This window comes from Cephus cinctus, unplaced genomic scaffold (genome assembly GCF_000341935.2).
Source record: "Cephus cinctus unplaced genomic scaffold, Ccin1 Ccin1_scaffold0168, whole genome shotgun sequence".
Classification (NCBI taxonomy): Eukaryota; Metazoa; Arthropoda; class Insecta; order Hymenoptera; family Cephidae; genus Cephus; species Cephus cinctus.
This window is the reverse complement of record NW_014332892.1, coordinates 2,774,991-2,795,659: the sequence shown is the minus strand read 5'-3', so window position 1 is coordinate 2,795,659 and position 20,669 is coordinate 2,774,991. Positions and strand designations below refer to the sequence as shown.

General features: G+C 35.3%; 5 protein-coding genes across 9 annotated transcripts; 2 read left to right on the top strand and 3 right to left on the bottom strand.

Moving 5' to 3' along the window:
• Positions 1–178: 178 nt before the first annotated feature.
• On the bottom strand, positions 179–3,782 carry LOC107264011 (pheromone-binding protein-related protein 6-like). 2 transcript variants are annotated; one of them, XM_015731837.2, is made up of 11 exons: positions 3,515–3,782; positions 2,864–2,951; positions 2,708–2,760; positions 2,473–2,617; positions 1,908–1,972; positions 1,208–1,834; positions 1,053–1,140; positions 940–992; positions 819–854; positions 559–732; positions 179–391 (listed from the first exon to the last, which is right to left on the bottom strand). In XM_015731837.2, exons 1-6 carry the CDS (start codon positions 3,617–3,619, stop codon positions 1,817–1,819), a joined length of 474 nt encoding a protein of 157 aa, XP_015587323.1. In that variant the 5' UTR covers positions 3,620–3,782; the 3' UTR covers positions 179–391; positions 559–732; positions 819–854; positions 940–992; positions 1,053–1,140; positions 1,208–1,816. The 2 variants fall into 2 exon arrangements, with proteins under 2 accessions (XP_015587323.1, XP_015587322.1); XM_015731836.2 differs by having other exon boundaries at positions 2,461–2,617; positions 3,515–3,777.
• On the bottom strand, positions 374–1,276 carry LOC107263870 (general odorant-binding protein 83a-like). The gene is made up of 6 exons (XM_015731519.1): positions 1,208–1,276; positions 1,053–1,140; positions 940–992; positions 819–854; positions 559–732; positions 374–391 (listed from the first exon to the last, which is right to left on the bottom strand). The coding sequence occupies exons 1-6, from the start codon at positions 1,274–1,276 to the stop codon at positions 374–376; spliced, it is 438 nt and encodes a 145-aa protein (XP_015587005.1).
• Positions 3,776–9,878, top strand: LOC107264004 (mediator of RNA polymerase II transcription subunit 15). Of its 2 annotated transcripts, none has more exons than XM_015731815.2 (7): positions 3,776–5,987; positions 6,069–6,337; positions 6,635–7,058; positions 7,147–7,656; positions 7,758–8,008; positions 8,075–8,322; positions 8,437–9,878. In XM_015731815.2, the coding sequence occupies exons 1-7, from the start codon at positions 5,874–5,876 to the stop codon at positions 8,745–8,747; spliced, it is 2,127 nt and encodes a 708-aa protein (XP_015587301.1). In that variant the 5' UTR covers positions 3,776–5,873; the 3' UTR covers positions 8,748–9,878. The 2 variants fall into 2 exon arrangements, with proteins under 2 accessions (XP_015587301.1, XP_015587300.1); XM_015731814.2 differs by having other exon boundaries at positions 6,632–7,058.
• A 300-nt stretch (positions 9,879–10,178) lies between these two features.
• On the bottom strand, positions 10,179–12,452 carry LOC107264008 (mitochondrial chaperone BCS1). Of its 2 annotated transcripts, none has more exons than XM_015731826.2 (7): positions 12,043–12,452; positions 11,724–11,915; positions 11,498–11,637; positions 11,230–11,424; positions 10,916–11,149; positions 10,651–10,821; positions 10,179–10,580 (listed from the first exon to the last, which is right to left on the bottom strand). In XM_015731826.2, the coding sequence occupies exons 1-7, from the start codon at positions 12,171–12,173 to the stop codon at positions 10,366–10,368; spliced, it is 1,278 nt and encodes a 425-aa protein (XP_015587312.1). In that variant the 5' UTR covers positions 12,174–12,452; the 3' UTR covers positions 10,179–10,365. The 2 variants fall into 2 exon arrangements, with proteins under 2 accessions (XP_015587312.1, XP_015587313.1); XM_015731827.2 differs by having other exon boundaries at positions 12,201–12,452.
• A 381-nt stretch (positions 12,453–12,833) lies between these two features.
• Positions 12,834–20,608, top strand: LOC107264000 (UDP-glucose:glycoprotein glucosyltransferase). 2 transcript variants are annotated; one of them, XM_025081443.1, is made up of 23 exons: positions 12,834–13,032; positions 13,520–13,739; positions 13,805–14,040; positions 14,136–14,318; positions 14,391–14,563; positions 14,646–14,841; positions 14,918–15,131; positions 15,212–15,432; positions 15,507–15,728; positions 15,787–16,389; positions 16,465–16,656; positions 16,728–16,986; positions 17,071–17,179; positions 17,251–17,436; positions 17,534–17,740; positions 17,826–18,218; positions 18,616–18,793; positions 18,873–19,055; positions 19,122–19,225; positions 19,313–19,484; positions 19,606–19,722; positions 19,833–19,974; positions 20,064–20,608. In XM_025081443.1, exons 2-23 carry the CDS (start codon positions 13,520–13,522, stop codon positions 20,099–20,101), a joined length of 4,548 nt encoding a protein of 1,515 aa, XP_024937211.1. In that variant the 5' UTR covers positions 12,834–13,032; the 3' UTR covers positions 20,102–20,608. The 2 variants fall into 2 exon arrangements, with proteins under 2 accessions (XP_024937211.1, XP_024937212.1); XM_025081444.1 differs by lacking the exons at positions 12,834–13,032; positions 13,805–14,040; positions 14,136–14,318 and having other exon boundaries at positions 13,532–13,739.
• Positions 20,609–20,669: the final 61 nt, after the last annotated feature.

Here is a 20,669-nt window from a genome sequence, read left to right as displayed (position 1 = left end):
AAAAAATATATAAATTACATACGCCTACTGTCATTATGATATTATAATGATATCCGATACGAATAATTATTACTAACGTTTCTATTAGATTTCTTCTGCCTTCATTTCGCAATATCAATTTTCCCTGTTCTTTGCGCGAATGCAAATTTTAAGATTGTGGAGGGTGAATAAAAAACGGTTTTTTATTTATATAACATCAATATTATTATTTTCAAAATATACAAGTGGTTTTCAGGTTTTGATTTGAACTCTGAATTCTGGCAACAGAGTATTCTATAAGAAATTCATCTTTGATACTTTATTTAATTGGAATATATCGTTTTACCTCCACCAGTGCATCCTTGCAAGAAATCCGCCACAATAATCACATTTCCTAGAGCATATAAAACGTCTGTAAACAGAAAAAGACATTTGGTGTAATACAGAACGATGTATATTGTCCATTTATTTAATAATTAATAAAGCACTTATCATTTGCGGTAAATGAAATAAATTGATAAAATATTATTGATATTTATTTATGTATAAATCATTATAGTATATAGAATATTTAAAAACCTGTGGTGATATCTCGTAGTAACATTTCTGGATGCTAAATGATCGATCGCATTTGTCATCTTTCGGTGGATGTCGCTTTTGGCAAGTGAGCAACGTCTGGATAATATTTCCTTTGAATTCGTCGGGCAACAGAGCCTCTATGATTTCTGTTTTAATATTATCATTCTCATCAAGCTGACAAGGGAGAACAGTAACATTAATGATTTATTTTACACATTACTTTCTTGCACCCTTGCTGTTTCAAGATGGCCTTCACTTACCAGATCCATTTTTTGCCAAAGGCAATGAGAGTAACACTGTCAACAAATTGACCAAAATATTTTAAATGGTCAAGATACCGCGGATTATAATTATTTAAAAATGTCAAACACTCCAACTTACCCCTATGATCTTTCCGTCTTCAAAGTTTCCGGTATTCACCTTTCTAATTTGTTCTGAAACAACGGAAGTCATAAGAAAAACTGTTAAATTTTTTGAAAAAATCATTAACTCACCGTCAGTTACATTAGTTGTACTCTTACAAGATTCTGTTAAAGGTTTAGCCAGCTGTACAATTGCGTTTGAAATGAAAACTGGCCTATCCTAAACGAAACAGATGTTTTATTAAATCTTTCGTTGAATCTCGTAGTATTTACTAGTCAAGACTTACAGCATCGATTAATGGAGTATTGACGATTAATAATATTAAGAATGTCGTTAATGAAACTAGTCGATCCATCTTTTTCATATAATAAATAACTGACTGAAAACTGTACCGTACGTTATGCCGAACAAAATGACTTATTCCTTGTGCTCTTAAGAAATGACGAATCTTTTTGCAAAACGTCGGACTACATATGTACGTAGCTGCTTTGACATTCGAAAAAAATTAATATGAACGATCGATTTAACTTTTATAGCCAATCAGAAATGACGATTTTTTAAACTGCAAATTCTAAAAAACGACATATTGGGCGGAGCGACGTTTAAATTTTTTGCGTGATTTGGATTAATTGTGAAATAATGAATGATAGTCACGAGAGCTTTGCTGTAAAATCATATATTTATCTGACACATCCATGATACAGGTATCGATTGATATTTTTTTTTACTTTTTAACCATGACACCAAGTGCATCGTATGCGTGCAGTGATAACATATAATTAAATAAATAATTCCAATGCATTCGGCGATTTCAAATTATTGAGCATTCTTTAACTTGGTCTTATATATTTCCACCTTGATATTCTTCTCGACTATTATCTTTAAGTAGACATCATTAAAACAGATAGTACGTCTGCAAAGAGAACAATTTTTTTAATTCTTCTCATTATTAATCACCATGTCAAATCAGTATCAATTATAGTTACCCTTGGTGACTGTTCCGCGTAACACTTGTTGAATGTATATGCGTATTCGCAGTTGTCACCATTAGCTGAAAAAGCAATGAAAAATATGCCAACTGAACGAGTATAAAAACGAATGAACGAATAACATCAATAACTCGAGTATCGTGAAGAAAAATGTCATTCCTCAATTTTCTCAACGTCATAATCATTCGTCACCAAAACTAATATCAATTACCTTCCAAGATCGTAGGAGTCTAAAAGGACCCCATACTTTATATTTGTGCCAGAATAATTTTGTTGAATTAACAATGAATTTGAGTGATAAAACAAATTGATTCTCCTATACCTATACCAACGTATAAAGAACAATAATTGCCAGTGTGAAATAATATTGTTGCGTTGGTCATCATATCATATTGGATTAACAAAATAGCCCCCATGCCAGTACTAGTGTTAGAAAGGCTGACGTGGACTTCTTCAGGAATGACTCGAGTATAATGAAATATGCCATTTCTCAAATTTCTTAACGTCACGATCATTCGAGTCACTAAAACGAACAATACACAGTAGATACCGAAATATTTACCGATCCTCTTGCAAGTGTTTACTGCTTTCAATACTTCAGCTCGGAATGCTGGTATACGTTGGAAAAATGTCAGCATCCCATTGAGACTCAATTCCCTCTTATCATCCACAAGGCCGAATTGTTCCCAAAGGCAGTACATGTAACACTGTGCATATGAAATATTGCAGTAATAAAATTCACATAAAATCGTTTGATCTTTAATGATCATTAATTATATACTGTCAATCATTTGTACCTTAAGGGAACGTTCCTCGGACCATTGTCCATTTCGTACGGCTTCTATGTCGGCTGAAACGAACAGTATATAATTTTTACAAAATTAATCAACCCTCTCGAATCAATTGTGTGGTATTAATTATGTTACTGATGATTGCACGATAAAAATATATACCAGTAGATACTCCTGTCTCAGTCTGGCATGCGTTAACGACACTTGCAGCCATAGCTATCATGTCATCAGAAACGAAGCTGGGCCGCGTCTGAAAGACGTAAGTATTAATTAAATAATTATTTAAATATATTGATATTCTATTTTTTTTAAATACGTCACACTGATATATATAATAAAAAAATTACTGGATACTGATTCATGAATTACATTTTTTAATGCCAGGATTAATTATTGTAATGACATTTTGATGCGTTTATCATATTTCTTTATGAACTGTGCTAGATATATGTATTACAAGTAAATATATGTTACGCTTGTACCTGTGCAACATGGCAGAAGCTCTTGTATTGTGAAAATTATTGTGATCTGTCTACGAATTTTATATTGATTTCAAAAGTTACGTCAATTTAAGAGCTGTGGTTATTTTTGAGTTTATTTACAGTATGAATTTTCATACTGTATTATTATTATCATTAATAATGAAGATAAATTAATTGTGGAGGATTTTCTTGTTTTATATTTGACCCAGCAATCCATCGTTTTCATTCATTTCACATAACAAACGTATCCTGGTAAGTTTATTCTGCAGTAATTCGAAATTCGACACCCCCTCAATCCCTATTGTTCAATCTAGGATGTCGATGCACATACCCCGCAATGGACGATCGATGCTTGAAGAATACAGGCAACAGCTACCACACCGAAAATTCTCATTGTAGATCGTATATGCTTATTTAATTTGATTTCAACTCTCATGGTGATTTGTGTTATTCAATAATAATTATTCAACTTTGCCAGTAATCTATATTGAGAATATGAGCTTTACTCGGAGCCACCAAGGGTGCGACTGATCGCCGAGATGAGAGGAACGACCAGACGCGAGGGTGGCAGAGGAAAGCAGCGGAGTGGAGCTGATGGGAAGCTGGATATAGAAGAGGGTCCTGTCTATATCAACATGCCCTTTTCAATTGAAGAGGGCACAGATCAATCGTTTACTGATTTTAGGAAAATCATATTTATCACTGGAGCAGTTTTCCAGTTGGTCTTGGCTGTGGTCCAATATTCCACTTTCTGGTAATACAGAAAAAAAAACGAGCGTGTATAGCGTAAAATATTATGTACAAAAAATATATTACGCTGGTTAAAAATTCAAAAGAATGTATCATGCTTTATGTGCTTTTGCTTCTAAACGATTCTATTAGCATAAGTGTGTATATATATAATTTTTTATCACCGGATGCTACTAGTTAATATCGAATATACTCTGTACCTGTTGTAACACTCCTTCTGACCAATCTATGTTATTTCATCCAACTCTGATGACTATCACAGACAAATTTGTCACGACTAGACATTTTAATTGCTGTTCCGTAGCTCACCGCAATTGTATTCTATGAAATTTTCGTATTTTATAATTACAGCTGTCCTATTATTTACTGAAACATAAGAATCAGAGGCATATACTTAATGATATTCATCGTTATAATATTTTGTGCGTTAGTTCATCATTATAAATTATTTTCTGAAATATTTTCCACAGGATCTGTTGAGATACAGTCACGGTTCTTCCCCGTATACAGCCTTCTCGGTTTTACCTATAAAAATAAATGGAGGAAAGACATGACTGTAAGTCAGAATCATTATCTTTGGCAGGATATGTAATACTATACCAAAATTAAAGATACAGCAGAGTCATGAGATGGCCAGAAGGTAATTTCGTGGGTCAATATAATTCCGTCGGAGGTGCGCGAGTACTCCCGACTCAACCCGGAATAATCTTGCTTCGGGTACAGTCGCCCGCCGAAATATTGACCAGCTCTATCATCATTCATACAGTCCCATAGAATTTCAATGTCCTACCGCAATCAGTGGAGTATACGTGCTGATAAGAAGCAAACCTTTTCAATACCCGTAGAAAGCTGTAAAAGATCAGAGGATGTAAAGGGATCAGTAGTAGCGGTAAGAAGTCATTGAGGAGTCAGACAAAACTAGATCCTCGACTGTACTTCGAGCATTATGTACCAGTACAGTCCCAGAGATGCTAAATAGAGTTAGGAATTCGAAAATGTCGTCTGGCGTAACGAAAATGAATAAAAAACAATAATAAGGATTGCGTATTATCAGGAAAAGATATATGCTACGCAGAAGAATAACTTTTGGCGCGGATGCCAAGGTACTGGCGTTAACTATCGCGGGGACAAAATAACTTCCACAGACTGTACAGCTGGCGTTTCCGTACAGTCCACGGAACTGTAATTGACGACGCTCGCGCGTAAAGTGAAAATTATCAGTGTGTGTTTAAATTTCTCAGTGATGCGACAGTTGTTGCATGTAGGATGATTATCGGGTCTGTTCATTGATAGAATCAAAGCCATTTTGGTGGAAGATTATTTTCTATAATACAGTCAAAGCCCGAGTCGAGTACACGAGACAAAAGAATCTCGACGGACTGTACAACCGAAGTTGTATTGACTGAAGCGTTTTCTTCGTGTTGCTGCATTTCGCTTAAACCGGAATGTATTCCGTGCGTTACTTGTGAAAACACAGAGCCACGCTGGTTCCCCGTGAGATTATAAACCGTCAATTATACGGGAGAAGGATTGTACAAGTGCAATCGAGGAAATTATTTGACTACGGTCAACCAATGAGACTGCAATCCACGGACGCTCGAGTCTCGGGATCGTCGACGCGACGATGTCCAAAACGAGAAAGAAATCTCGCTTTTTGAGAGAACCTGTAATTACGGGATTGTATGCGAGCTAGGACATATTCGCCGATGCTTTTTGCAATTAACACAAAGAGGAAGAAACGTCGCGAGACACCCTGTTTGTTTAACCTGATTTGTTAGGTTTTTGAAAAAGCTACTTGTAGAGTACTGCCATTTGTCACGTGGCCTTGTTTCTTTTATCACGTCACTTTCGCGTGAAATTTAAATTCCCTGTGGGCTCGGCCGATACAGTGGTTTCTATATTTTTTATTTAGTGTATAACAGGTAGTGGGAAAAAAGACAATGGGCAAGACTAGGGGTGTTCATGAAACTACCCCCGAGTTGAGAAATCGAATGGTGGGAATGTATGAAGCTGGTTTGGGACTTAGGGAAATAGCAGCTGCTGTAAATTGTTCTGTGAGTTTCATACATTTATTTTGTGTTTTCTTTATGTTTGTCCAATAATTCTTTATTCTAATTATCATGATTTTGTTTCAGCAACGCACCGTGAAGAGGTGGTTGAATCGGTTTGATAAAGAAGGAACAGTTGAGACTCGAGAGAGATGTGGTCGAAAGAGAGCTACTACTGTCGAACAAGATGAAGCTATTATACGTCTTGCTACGCAAACTCCTATAACAGCTGCTAAAGCTGTGCTTCCAGCTTTAGGTCTCACTTGTTCCGTAGACACTGTAAGAGAAAGGCTTCACAAGGCTGGAATTCATAATTGGAGTCCATCGAGGAAACATATGCAAAGGATTCCACTGGGGTTGGTAGATTGCCAGCACCCTAGTCACGATAAGTAAACATTCTTCTATCGAGCGATTGGCATTGTTTCTATGACTTTTTGCAGATGCTAGAATACTTTGTCTTATTGGATATAACGACACTGTTTTCCTTGTGTTTATGAAATTTATGTTTCTTTACTCCATAATGCTGAAAGCCAAATCGATGGAAGAACGTAGATGTATCTTGAACATTTGGAAATTAATTACCAAAGCGCTCTGATTCTCAATTTTTTAACGTAGCTTTCCATCGTTTGGTACCCTTACGATGTTTCCAGCAGCGAAGGTGAAAGCGCAGCAATTCAACAAGCTGTTTGGCGTCCCACCGGTACCCAACTGGGTAAGAAAAAGGCAATAAAAGGCTCTAGCAGTAAAGCGAAGAAGAATCCAGGCAGTGGCAAGAAAAAGAACGTACCCAAGAAAGTGCGAGCAAGAGATATCTACGTAGGGGATGGTGCTCCTCTTGAACCCGTTAAGCAACCAATTGTCCAGCCAACATTTGTTTTTCCTTCGCAACACAATGTACAACCATCATCAAGTAACGAAATGCAAACTCCACCGCAACCTTTACCCTCCAGTCAGACCCAGTTCAGCAACGCTCTAAGTCTGGTTCAGCAGCCACAGCCTGTATATCAACATCCAGGACTGAACGTCGCCCAAAATTGGCCCTTGGATTTGGTCCAAGGAAGTCATCATTATCCGCAGGTTAGTATTTCAAATCAATGGAAATATTTTTGTTTTAGATATTTGGAAGATAAATTTCAAATTGTATGAGACGGACTTTATATTCCAGGGACAACCTAATCCAATACCTCACGATCATCCACCTCAACAGCAACAACTTCAGGAACTTCACACGCAACAAGAGCAGCAACAACAAGCCCAGCAACAGGCTCAGCAGCAAGCTGAACAACAAGCTCAGCAACAGATACAAGAACAGGTTCAACAGCACAATCAGCAAACCCATCATCAAAGTCTCGATCACTCGCAACATCAACCTCAGCAACTACAGCATCAACACCCACCCCAAAAACTACCAAGTCCTCGGGCGTGTAAAAATGTCAGATCGGATAGTTGCTCAAATTCCTGTAGCTCGAACGACAATAGTCAAATGTCAGATGGCGATGCTGAGTGTAGTAAAGATGGTATGAAAGATGGAAGTGAAGGAAAATCGAGAAGAAAGAAAAAAGGTGGCAAGGCGAAAGGAACTCTAGAAACTAGTGTGGAAATCAGGAACAGGATGATAGGGATGTCGGAAGCTGGACTGTCTACGTTATCTATTGCACTAGCAATTAATAGATCAGTAAGTGATATTTATATTTATTTTATACAAATTACACCATAATAATTCTACACAGCCTGAACCTGACCGGAAGGTATATAACGTGATAAATTTATCTTTAGGAGCGTACAGTGAAAAGGTGGTTGGAACGTTGGCATAAAGAAGGCAATGTTCAAACAAAAGAAAGAAAAGGTCGTCGACGAATAACAACGAAGGAGGAAGACGAAGCAATAATCGCAATGGCCACTCAGCATCCTCTCACAGCTGCTAAGTACGTTGCACCAGCTTTGGGATTAAAATGCAGTGTCGATACCATCAGAGAGAGGTTGCATAAAGCTGGAATTCATAGCTGGAAACTTGGAAAGAAACAAGGGTACGTAATTCAAATAAATCTTTAAGAAGACGAAACTTGCAACTAACCCATCTTCATCTTCTTCAGGGAAGGAAACGCAGTCCACACTGTACACCTTTGGCAACCCAGTGGTAACCGTCCTAGCAAACCAAAGCTTCCCGGTGAGAAGAAGAAGAAATCATCTGTAGGTAAAAAGCATGAGCAAACCTTAGGCGAAACTCCTAAGAGAGCGCCCAGGAAGAAGAGAACGGAACCGGCACCATTGAAGATGGTGCCGCCACCTGCAAATATGATACCTGAACAAAATACAATACAATTTCATAATCCTGCAACAAGTAAATATACATGTTATCATTCTTGTCCAAAAATCATAATTATAATTGGATCTCTCTGATCTCTAGCGGATCAAAATATTATTCATTAATTATAAGAACGAATTCGCTACCCAGTAGCGAGCTATGTTTCAGCACCTAACATAATGCAACCAGTACACAATATTTCTGCACCACCGCCAACGCTCGCACCTCCGCAGCCACCTCCACCGCCAGGTCCTCAAGGACCACCACCTGGTCCACCTCCAATGCAACCTATGGGCCCTATTATGCAACAGAGACCAGACTGCAGAATGATACCACCGGTTTCAAGTCAAGGAAGCAACGCCGTTGTTTATCCTTCCTGTATGGTTGGTAGCAACAGTCATGCAGGTCATATGGAACAACCGGATCCATTGAATTATGAGCCATACATTTGGAGCTTCTAAATCAAGTAGGTCACCAGACTAAAATTATGAAATTTGTATAGGCAGCCGTGCAACTTTATTTGCTCTGGATGAATATCATTTAATGATGACTTCTAGCAAAGGAATTTTAATATAAGGTGATTCGCAATATTAGATTATAACAAAGATGCATATATGCAATGCAATTATCATCCCAGTGAGTGTTTACCAGTAATTTTGAAACGTTCTACTAGTTTTTAAGATTTTAAATCCTGGAGTATCCTGGTGATTTTTAGTGTCGATCAGTTAGTCCATCTTAATTAGTCGTAAGGAAGAGTTTGAAGGATGTATATAAAGTGATCATGTCAATATCAAGCATCTATTACATTCATATTGATACGCAGTACAGATTGAAGTAATAGTGAGTTACTAAGTCGATCTCGAAGTGAAAGAGTTTTGCGAGTATATATATATATATATTATATATAAAGTCTGAATTTTATACTAAATTAACAATTAGATTTAGGATAAAATGGAATTTTATTGTTTTTACTTTCTATGCTGAGGACAGTGATTCAAAAACATTGTCTTCGCAGTAAGGATTAAGTATAACTACTTCAAAGGAATTAGGATTGTTATTCTCTAGACTTCATTAAGTCTATAATAACGTTTATTGATACTGAGTAGTGCATTAAGCTTATCTGATAGTTTTTTTACCTACACCTCGTGATTTCCTTTTGCGAAATCCCATTTTAAATATGTACAGAAAAACAAAGTATTATTTACCAAGATAGAAAAGTCAGTTGATATGTGATTCTGATTGATAAATGAATATTAAGTTCTCAGGTACGTTGCTTATTAAAAGTATCGTTGATTGTAATGACATCGCAATTATTATTACTTTTTTTTTTAAATCTCTAACAAATTTTATTCGCCTACTGTAATAATATTCTTTTCTATGCAAAGTTTACTTTATAAATAACTATTTTTGTTAACGACACGTTATATAATGATGTCTTTATGAAGCATATATCCACAATGGTATTCTGTGCCCACCGCTCTATTTAAAAATATCTTTATTTTTATCAGGAAATTCTTTTATCATGACTTACGGAGGGTGAGAAATTGCAACTTGAAAGATGCATTGTAAATTGAAGTCTCAGGTTACATTAATTTATAAGAGACGTAATATCTACGCAAATTCAGGTTGTGTCAACTGTATTTGATGCGAGATGGATCATGTTTCTTCCTAAAGAGTGTACAAATTTGACGAAATCAAAATGTTCAACATAAATTCTAGCCGAACTTCGTAATACTTTACGTAGACCTCCTATCATAAAAATTGAAAAAACTGAAGGTCTTGTATCTTGCAGATATTTAGATTACTTTAATAGATTTTCCATACTAAGGAAGTACTAATAGTATTCACGTTTTGTTTATATACATGTCAATGGGATATTCAAATTCAATACATTAAATACGAAGTTTTATATTTAGATCTGATGTACATCATATAGCATAATACAATTCTATTCTGCAGAACTATCAAAATTCTTTACAGCAGTGTCGACATACATTTTCAATGGTACGGTATGTTACAAAAGTTATACCAGCGACAAGGAGTTGTATATAATTTTACAATTACACTGGACATTTTCTATTAGGTGAGTTCCCATATCTGGGCTACATTGTTTAATACTTCCTCTGGATTGTTTTTGTGAAACATGAAAAATCCTTGGATTTGTGCTGGACTCACGTTTTTCTTGTAAGACATAACACTTTCGGCGAACTGTTTAGCAAGATCATTTGCTGTCTCTCCTGGCTTCTGATAAAATCTCAGGAACATTTGTTCCACTTGAGCTTGACTGCACCAGCCTGCAAAATATTTAGTATAAAGTAAGAAGCAGGCATTGCCTTATAGTAAATTGTGATTAATTTTGTATACCAATATATTCCTTAACGTCTACTCTGCCTGGTCTGACAAGGGCGGGATCTAATCTTTCCAGGTAATTAGTGGTCATGAATAAAATACGTGCTTCAGTGGATGCAACACCGTCTAAACAATTTAATAGTCCACTAAAAGTTACCCTGTTGAGACCATCGTAAGCTGCTTTTACTGTAATGTGAAAATTTTTCGTTATATACTTATGAAAGTCAATGATGATTTTATAATTTAGTTATTTATGATGTGTTTTTTTTTTTCAAGTTACCTTCTTTACTTTCTTCTCTACTACTGAAAGCAGCGTCAACATCCTCTAGGAGGATTATGGTCTGCTGAGGTGCTACTGCTAATAAATGATTTAATCTGTCGTCTGTAAGACCACGTTCAGACAAATTTAATACACAAATTCCACGTTCCAGTTCACCAGCTAATGCAGTGATATAAGAGGATTTGCCACAACCTGGAGGTCCATGAAGTAAGTACCCCCTTCGATATGGAATACCTAAGAGAATAAGAACCATACTCATTTGTAGAATGAGAGACTGTCATTAAAATAAAAATTGTTGCACCATTGAAAATTACCTCGATCACTATACCACGCAGGATTCTCTATGAATTCTTTACAATCCATTAATATTCTATTGCTAATGCCAGTATCTAAAATTACAGAATTCAATGGCCTTCGTTTCCTAGGATGGCCAAATGGTCTCCACTCGCTTCCCAAGGCAGTGTACATAATAGTTTTTCCTTCATGTTCTTTCAAAGCCATCTGCCTGGCTGTAAATTAACGAAAACTGTTGATATTTCATGCTTATTAGTCTATTTATAAATATTTGTATATCGATACAACCTTCTTCTAGAATATTAAAATATATGGTTTTATCTCTTCCCAGAGCAGTGAGTTGCACTGTTTCCCAAGGGACGCCCATATGTAAATCTAATGTCTGCTGCTCTCTGGTTCTTTCTACTTTTATCCAATTTCCATTATACCTGCGAAAGACAATGTTTCATGAACTATCTGTACTTTTAAATTAACAATACTTAAATACTTATTTACTTCGTAAATAAAGTCTCACTTAAAGAAATGTGTTCCAATGCTTGGTATAAAATCATATTTTGTTTTAACATGACCAGTCTCCTTCTGCTCAAAGCTAGTCTCTACGGAAAGGTGCTGTGTTTTTCTTGCACCCTTGTGCGTAATCCATTGTAAAAGCCACTGGTAACTCTTATCTCTGCATGGTACTTCCAGCGTAATCATGTAATGACGTCTGCAATGAAATACAACTGTTTAAGATGAACAATTATGAGATGACAGGGTGCATTTGCTAATCACAAGTAGCCACTTATGTAAGACTATTTCAACAAAACAGTATGAAGCATTTCAACGCATCGTACCTGAAAAATATCATTCCCACTTGCATGCCTTTTCTTAACATAGCCGCACCAGCACCAATTCCAAATAAACCAAAGCCGGCTCCAAAATAAGGATTGTTTGACAGAGACTGAATATACTCCATGATTGTCATCTTTGATAACGTTAACTGACAACTTACTCAAATAGCAGTATAAAATATATGAAGTGTTGAGAAATAATTTTTCAGTCATCCAAACATTGCAGAAACTTTAAAATAATCTTTTCTTCTACGATTCGACGAAACCTGCATCGCGAGGTACAACCTCCATTGACACGCTTTGGCACGGCCGTGTTAAAATATAACATCACATTCCAGTGAAACTTCAAACATGAGATATTTTACTACTGTACACTTTTGTGTAAGTAACAAAAAATGAAAAACAATGTAAAATAACATGAAGAAACACAGATGTCTCTAGGTGTTAAAAAGAATGGGCGCGAAGAAGGATCTATTAAGCGAAATTTAAAATAGCGTCAATGAAATCAAACTCGAATATGTTCTATTAAGTAAAATATAGTCCTTTTGGAGTAATATTAATGTTTATTGATAACTACAATATTTCTACAATTAGGGTAATCGGATGCAGACTTAAAAATCATATTTTACGTTGTGTCACATACTCTAAAATGGTGACTGAAAATTTGATCACAGAATTTAAACCAACTTTTCAAAATACTTGAGGTTTGGAACTATAGACGCTATTGGCTGTTGATCAATTCGTACGTTTTTATGGCCAATGAACTACTCTCTTTTATCAATAGCTGCTGTCGTTATCGTGAAAGCTCAGTTCTGGCCCATTTGTACATGGGGTTATACGCATTCATGCGTATGATAATCCTGCCAGCAGTGCATTTATTGAGGTTTTGTAATTGTGTAGCATTAAGCGGCACGTGCGCTGCATGGATTGGTTGCTGTCATTAGTGCATTCTTTATAATTAATAATAATATAGTGTTTAGTAAAAATTGCAAGGTAAGTAATATTCAGATTTCTCTGATGCATTTCATAATCATCAAATAAGGGTTACATGTTGGTTATATCGTGTATATATTAGAATGCTACGACAGTGCATGCACACTGATACCGGAACATCTGATTTAGAAACACAATATTTCTGTATTTTTTCATGTTAATATATGTATATATATATATATCATGAAGTAATTTTTATTAAAAAAGTATACTACCAATGTCTTCAATCGCTCATTTAATTTGTGTGGGAACTGGGAACAATTTAGACTTTTTTTAGCTTCATTATGGAAATATCTATTCCAGCGAATCTACAATGACAATAATACAATTTTATAAAGGAACCTGTTTTTCGATAAAATTTATGGCTATCTTTCTACTTTCAAGGATAATGCTTTATTGTGTCATTTCATTTTTCATTGTTTTGTTCACTAATATTGTTACTGTATTGGCTTACTCATGCGACTACAGTTATTTTGTTCTTTTTCAGATGTGGATTTTTGTATTTCTATATTCGTTACTTATATGCTCAGGCCAACTGGAGGCTGACAAGAAAGTTAACAAATATGTTACTACGTTAATTGATGCAAAATGGAGAGATACCCCCTTGTTGCTCGAAGTAGCAGAATATTTAAGTGATGAAAATCCTGATTACTTTTGGAGATTCATTGATGCAGTCTCTAGTAGAACCAATGATTTGGTTAATAATGGTTAGTAAAGATATATGACAGGTCTTTGAATAAATGCATAATCATATTTAATTTTTCATCTATAGCAACAGAGAGGGATCAATATAATATAGCGATTGAAATAGCTGGGAAATTTTTAACGCACACTGAACTGGCGGTCCTTAAGTTAGGACTTTCTTTACGCATTTATTCAGCGAGAGTGGAGATGTTTTCCCAAATGGCTTTGAATAAAAATGCCTCTAGCTTAGGATGTAATACTGTCTTAGACGTAGGTGGTAAATTCACTTGTTCGTTAGAAGAATTAGACGATTTAATTACTCAGGTAAAGTGCCTATTATGCTTTATACAATTTTGCAATGATACCTTAAAATTCACAATATTGGTTACTCATAATTTTAATTATTTTTTAACCTCCAGGATGAATGGAACAAGATAGACACTTACAATATAGATCATCATTACCCTGGATCGCAACAATCTAAAAAACAAGTTGTGTTTTACGGACAATTAGGAACACCAGAATTTCCTGAATATCATGAAAAGTTAAAATCCTTGGCAGAATCTAAAAAAATTGATTATATCCTTCGTCATTACGTAAAAGTATGAAATAATTTTACGATACAAACTTTTAAAAATATATACATACATATTCATTATATTTCATTATTGCAGGATAGGTTAGATAGACGATTACGCTTGTCAGGATATGGTGTGGAACTTCAAATGAAGTCAACTGAATACAAAGCAACAGACGATTCTGACATAAAAGATAATTCTGGTAAAGACGATGAAGATGAAAATGACGGTGTTGAAGAAATCGATGGCCTCAACTTTGCAATACTAAAGTAAGGCGATATTACAGTTTAAAAAAGTATCCAAACAATAACGCAATCCGCTTCGTTTCATTTGAAAATTGTCACACTCCAGGAATTTATATCCAGACAAAAGATCCGAATTGGATGAATTGCAGATGCATTTATTGGATACCAGCCATGAGATCGGGGCTCTTAAAGTTTGGCAATTTCAAGAACTAAGTCATCAAGCAGCCGAAAGAATAATGAATTCACCATCGAGTGAGGCTATCAAAGCTCTTACTGATATCTCACAAAATTTTCCAATGCAGGTAAGCAATCCGAACGTAGAATCTATCAAAATAATCGACTAAAACTCTCCAGAATTCAATTTAATTTATATCACAGGCCAAATCATTGATTCGTACAAAAGTAAGAAGTGATATGAAGAAAGAGATGAAATTAAATCAAGAACTGTTTGCTGCGAGTCTAAATATTCAACCCACTGATACTGCTTTATTCATAAATGGTTTGTTCTTTGACTTGGAAGCCATCGATATTCTGACTCTTCTGGAGTCACTACGAGGGGAATTGCGTGTAATGGAGGCACTTCATAAAATTGGTAAATTTTTAATACAACAATTAATCTAATCTGTTTTAAACAACATACTTACACTCGTTAATTGTGAATTGAAATATTAGGATTCAATAATAAAAGAATGAGCAAGTTATTATCTTTGGATTTATCTGGTAATACGGATAATCAGGACTTTGCAATGGATATAAGAGATTCTGCTGTGATATGGGTGAATGATATTGAGAATGATTCTCGCTACTCCAGATGGTCTCCAGTATTAACTGAATTATTACGACCAACCTTCCCTGGAATGCTCAGGAACATCAGAAGAAATCTTTACAATTTGGTTAGCACACGATGGGATAATATAATTAGGTATCCATATAAAACTTATCATGATCTAACTTGAGATAATTTTAGGTTCTCATAATTGATCCATTGAGTGAAGAATCAACGCCGTTGATTGCTCTAGCTGAATCCCTATACGCTCATTCAGCTCCTCTTCGAGTAGGATTTGTCTTTGTAACCAACTTCAACACTTCCATAACAGGTTTAACCGATGCCAGTGTGGCAGTCAATAATGCCTATCACTACTTCGCAGAGAGTAAGAACTCCAAGGAAGCTTTAAATTTCCTGTCCGATGTAAGTATAACTTTTTCTAAATTTAGTCTAATGCCTTTAACGTACTTTTATCTTGTAGTTGGAAAATTATATAGGAGTGCATGGTCCTGATGTGAGTGACATAAAAAAGGCAATCAAAGCCAGAGATTCGTCTGCTGATATAAATTACATACTCGGTGAGGAATCTGAGTATGACGTAGGTCGTCACCTTGCAAGTGACTTTGTTAGACGTACTGGTTTCAAAAAGTTCCCTCAAGCATTACTCAATGGCGTTCCACTGCCATCGAATCAACTGAATTCTGAATCCTTCGAGGAGGCTGTTTTGTCAACCATAATAACCCTGACTCCATCGATGCAAAAGGCTGTCTATAGGGGTGAAGTAACAGAAGGGGATGATGTGGTGGATTTTATAATGAATCAACCAAACGTAATGCCACGATTAAACGAACGTATTTTAAAAGTTGATAAAAGTACCTGGTTAAATTTGGTTGGTGTTCCTCCCGAAGACCAAGAATATGTAAAATGGAGTTCTCAGGATGCTTCAGCGTGGCTCATGGAGAATATGCGATACGTATCTGCTTCACGTCGAGATAACATGCATCATTTATATTCTCTTTGGATCGTTGCTGATCTGAAGGAATCTATGGGTAGACAATTGCTTCGTGAAGCTTTAGAATATGTGGTATGTGTATAAGAGTTAATTTTTCTCTATACCTAGAATCATTCAGTATTATAATTGCTGTTTCCTTTGATTCAGGAATCTAATGCAGATGTCAGAGCTTCTATAATAATAAACAGTGCCGATGATGTAGGATCAGAAATTGATATTAATAAAATAGCAATTGCTGCATTGAATACATTGCCATCGGACAAGATCCTAGGTTACTTGAAGAAATTAATTAAGGAGGATACGGTGACTCTTATTGCTAAGGGTGATTATGATATCGAGGTAAGAAAAATCAATTGTGCGAATGGAAATCAGAGACCTACTTAATTTGTGAAATCTTATCTGAATTTCAGAATGAAGCTGTCAAAGAGCAGGTAGAACAACAGAACTTTATTCTCAGTGTACATAGACATTATGCCAAGGCTGTTCTTGGACTAGAGAAAGGAAGTAGAGCGGTTATATGCAATGGTCGTATTATTGGTCCTTTTGATGAAAACGAAGAATTTACTAATGAAGATTTCTCACTTTTGGAAAGATTTAGTCACAGTACATACGGAGACAAGTTATTCAAGAACTTATTCAAGAGTCAGTTGTTTGACGATGATGAATACGGTAAGAATTATTATTGTATACAAGAATAGAAGAATATTCTTCAATCAATGTAAGTGTATCTTTCAATATTTTCGTGGATTTTAGAAAAAAATGATATATCTGATGATATGATCATGAAAATCTCTTCGCTCTTGGTACCAAGACCTCAAACTCGTAGTCGTTTTGATATTCCATATCACGGCGATGAACATAGGTAATTATTAACATAATTGTGCTGGTTATAATATAATTGTTTTTTATTGTTGACGTTACAATATCTTTCAGTGCCATAAAGGTTCCAGCAGCAAATCCGGATGGTGTTGCGTTCAATCTTGTCGCCATTGTGGATCCTGTTTCGCGGGGCGCACAAAAATTAGGACCTATATTGAATGTATTACAGCAAACATTAAATTGTGAGATCAAAGTATTTTTGAATTGTGTGGAGAAAAATAGCGACATGCCATTGAAGAGGTTCGTTCTTTAAAAATAATTATTAAATCCTCTAAGGCGTACTTGAGTAAGTTATTGGGAATTGATTTATAATTGTAAAAATGTTTTGCACTCTTAGTTTTTATCGATTCGTACTTGAGCCTGAAATACAATTTACACCGGAAGGTCATATAATTGGAGCAGTCGCACGTTTCACAAAACTGCCAACTTCCTCATTGCTTACGCAGTATATTCACTCACCAGAAAACTGGCTGGTTGAAGTAGTCCGCAGTGTTTATGATTTGGATAACATTAAACTGGATAATGTTGCTATAGGAGTACATAGGTAAGGAATTATAAAATTAAACTGCTTTGTTGTCTTCCTTTATTTTATCTGTAGTAATTACTGGTTCCTAACTATAATCTTACAGTGAATTCGAGCTAGAGCATTTGCTTCTCGAAGGACATTGTTTCGAAGCTCTAATGGGCAATCCCCCAAGAGGATTACAAATTACTTTGGGAACCGAAAACCAACCAGTGATGTTTGACACAATTGTGATGGCTAATTTAGGATATTTTCAACTAAAAGCTAATCCTGGTGACTGGCTTTTACGTCTACGACAAGGACGTTCTGCAGAAATCTATGATATCTCAAGTGTCGATGGTCAAGATGTTATTCAAGATGGTAACAATGTAAAGGTTCTGATCAGTTCGCTGAAGAGTCACGTTTTGAAATTAAAGGTCTCAAAAAAGCCAGACAAAGCAGGAATGGATCTTTTGTCCGAAGACGACAAAAGCTCTGGATTATGGAACTCGATTTCTCGGTACGTGACTATACTTGATATATTATTTTTTAAATAATTTTCAGCTGATACACAAACTAATTATTACGAATAGCAGAATTACTTTGTTTGAATCGTCATTTCGTAGTGTCATAAAATAAAATAACTTTCCTTTATTCTCTGTTTTTTTTAGCTTTTCCATATTTTGGTAAGCTTCCTAGTATTAAATAGAAGTTTGAATATTTTCCACTGTATCAACTTGAGCTTTATAATTACGGTTTCGTAAGATACACAGTAAATGGACACGATAATTTCAAGTCATCAATATTTTGTTTCTCATAATATTTTCAACAACCTGTTTGCTCTCCACACAAACTTTTCACCAATTTTACCTACAGTCTTCTCGAAAAGTCTAAAACGAGTTTTTACTTGATATCAGGACCTTCACAACTGGTGAAGAATCCGAGGATCAAGATGAAAAGTTAAATATCTTCTCACTCGCATCCGGCCATCTGTATGAAAGATTTTTAAAGATCATGATGATCAGTGTAATGAAACACACAAAGTCCCCAGTGAAATTTTGGTTCCTCAAAAATTACCTGTCGCCAACGTTAAAAGTAAGTCTTATGGTAACATAACTTTTAATGGATTATAAAAATTCAGTATAAATAATAAAAATCGTGGTTTCTATAAAAGGACTTCCTACCACACATGGCAAAAGAATATGGCTTCGAGTATGAATTAGTTCAATATAAATGGCCACGCTGGCTTCACCAGCAAACCGAAAAACAGAGAACAATATGGGGATATAAAATATTATTCCTGGATGTGCTATTCCCACTGGATGTCAAGAAAATAATATTCGTGGATGCCGATCAGGTAAAATCAATACTCTATCTCGTAATATTCTGTATTATAAAGCTATATTGGAATTATTTCTTTCAGGTAGTTAGAGCAGATCTCAAAGAATTAGCTACCTTAGATTTAGGTGGTGCGCCGTATGCCTATACACCATTTTGTGATAGCAGAAAAGAAATGGATGGATTTAGGTTAATGATTACATTATAATGAATTAAGAAAAATAGTTCTATGAAAGACAAATGTATAACCATTTTGTTTATTCTCATTTCCACTAGATTCTGGCGACAAGGATACTGGAGGAATCATCTCCAAGGTCGTTCTTATCATATCAGTGCTCTGTACGTTGTGGATCTAAAGCGTTTCCGTCGTATAGCAGCAGGAGACAGATTAAGAGGTCAATATCAAGCTCTTAGTCAGGATCCTAACAGTCTTTCAAATCTTGATCAGGTCAGTTCTTAATTCTAATTCATAATTCTATTCAAATGATCTAACACGAATTTCGTTTATTTAATAATAAAAGTATGCATCATGGTAAGCATTCATATCATAAAGAAAACGATAATTACAGGATCTACCTAACAACATGATACATCAAGTAGCAATAAAGACCTTACCGCAGGAATGGTTATGGTGTGAAACTTGGTGTAGCGATGAGTCCAAAAAATATGCTAAAACAATTGATTTAGTAAGTAACCATTAGCAACAAGAGTTCGATTCTAAATTTTCACGTATAACCTCTCTCCATATTTCAAATTGTAAGACTATACAGAAAATTCTTATTTCACCTTATCGCAGTGCAACAATCCTATGACCAAGGAAGCCAAGTTACAAGCAGCCATGCGCATCTTACCAGAATGGATAGGGTACGATGAGGAAATCAAAGCTTTACACCAGAGAATAGAAAATGAAAACAGACAACTGGAGCGAGAAGATGTTGGTACGTGATATTTTTTAAATTTAATTAATTGTATGGTTACATGTTAAGTAAGTGTCCTTTAACGTTGTCTTGGTTTAATCATTTTTCAGATATTAGCGACGATTCTCCAAAGCACGAAGAGTTGTGAGGTGTATTCCCCATATGCATAAATTGACTAATGCATTTTTACGATATATATGAGGTTTTTTATAACGTTTTCTGTAAAAAGTTGTTCGCTATACTATAGGACATAATGGCCAAATATCAATAGGTCACTCTACTGAAGGATATATGAAGTGAAACGCAGTTTTTCTTCTCGAAGTATTCTGACTTCTACCACCATAATAAGTGCATCGAAGGTTTTTCATGATTGTTTTGATAATCGTTCTTCGAGAGTTTCGATAATTCATCAACGATAGATTATTAAATCTTTTTACTGTGCAGTGTGATATTTTGTCGATTACGGTGTAACTGATCAATTTATATAAACATTTATAACTATTTGAATCATAATGTGAATATTACTATCTTGAGTGAGGTTTCATGTTTTATAAACATTCAATTGATGAGCTCGCAATGCATAATAACAGAACACTGTCACACCGTCCTTCGTATAAAAATATAAGGAATAAAATAGTGAAGAAATTACAAAGAATTAAAGTGTTTAAAGTTCTCCAGTATCCTTGTGTTTCCTTCGGATTAGATTTACCTTTTCG

Coding starts and splice junctions, on each gene's coding strand:
- LOC107263870 (XM_015731519.1), bottom strand. CDS start 1,276: ATGGATCGACTAGTTTCATTAACGACATTCTTAATATTATTAATCGTC. Junction 993..1,052: donor TACAACTAATGTAACTGACG/GTGAGTTAATGA, acceptor CCGTTGTTTCAG/AACAAATTAGAAAGGTGAAT. Junction 733..818: donor TTTGGCAAAAAATGGATCTG/GTAAGTGAAGGC, acceptor CTCCCTTGTCAG/CTTGATGAGAATGATAATAT.
- LOC107264011 (XM_015731836.2), bottom strand. CDS start 3,619: ATGAGAGTTGAAATCAAATTAAATAAGCATATACGATCTACAATGAGA. Junction 2,952..3,514: donor CATCGATCGTCCATTGCGGG/GTATGTGCATCG, acceptor TACGTCTTTCAG/ACGCGGCCCAGCTTCGTTTC. Junction 1,973..2,460: donor GAGGATCGGTAAATATTTCG/GTATCTACTGTG, acceptor TTGCTTTTTCAG/CTAATGGTGACAACTGCGAA.
- LOC107264004 (XM_015731814.2), top strand. CDS start 5,874: ATGGGCAAGACTAGGGGTGTTCATGAAACTACCCCCGAGTTGAGAAAT. Junction 6,338..6,631: donor ATGCAAAGGATTCCACTGGG/GTTGGTAGATTG, acceptor CGATGTTTCCAG/CAGCGAAGGTGAAAGCGCAG. Junction 8,009..8,074: donor AAACTTGGAAAGAAACAAGG/GTACGTAATTCA, acceptor CATCTTCTTCAG/GGAAGGAAACGCAGTCCACA.
- LOC107264008 (XM_015731826.2), bottom strand. CDS start 12,173: ATGACAATCATGGAGTATATTCAGTCTCTGTCAAACAATCCTTATTTT. Junction 11,425..11,497: donor TTTTAATATTCTAGAAGAAG/GTTGTATCGATA, acceptor GTTAATTTACAG/CCAGGCAGATGGCTTTGAAA. Junction 10,581..10,650: donor AGACGTTAAGGAATATATTG/GTATACAAAATT, acceptor AATATTTTGCAG/GCTGGTGCAGTCAAGCTCAA.
- LOC107264000 (XM_025081443.1), top strand. CDS start 13,520: ATGTGGATTTTTGTATTTCTATATTCGTTACTTATATGCTCAGGCCAA. Junction 18,219..18,615: donor TTATGGAACTCGATTTCTCG/GTACGTGACTAT, acceptor ACTTGATATCAG/GACCTTCACAACTGGTGAAG. Junction 19,485..19,605: donor GTCTTTCAAATCTTGATCAG/GTCAGTTCTTAA, acceptor CGATAATTACAG/GATCTACCTAACAACATGAT.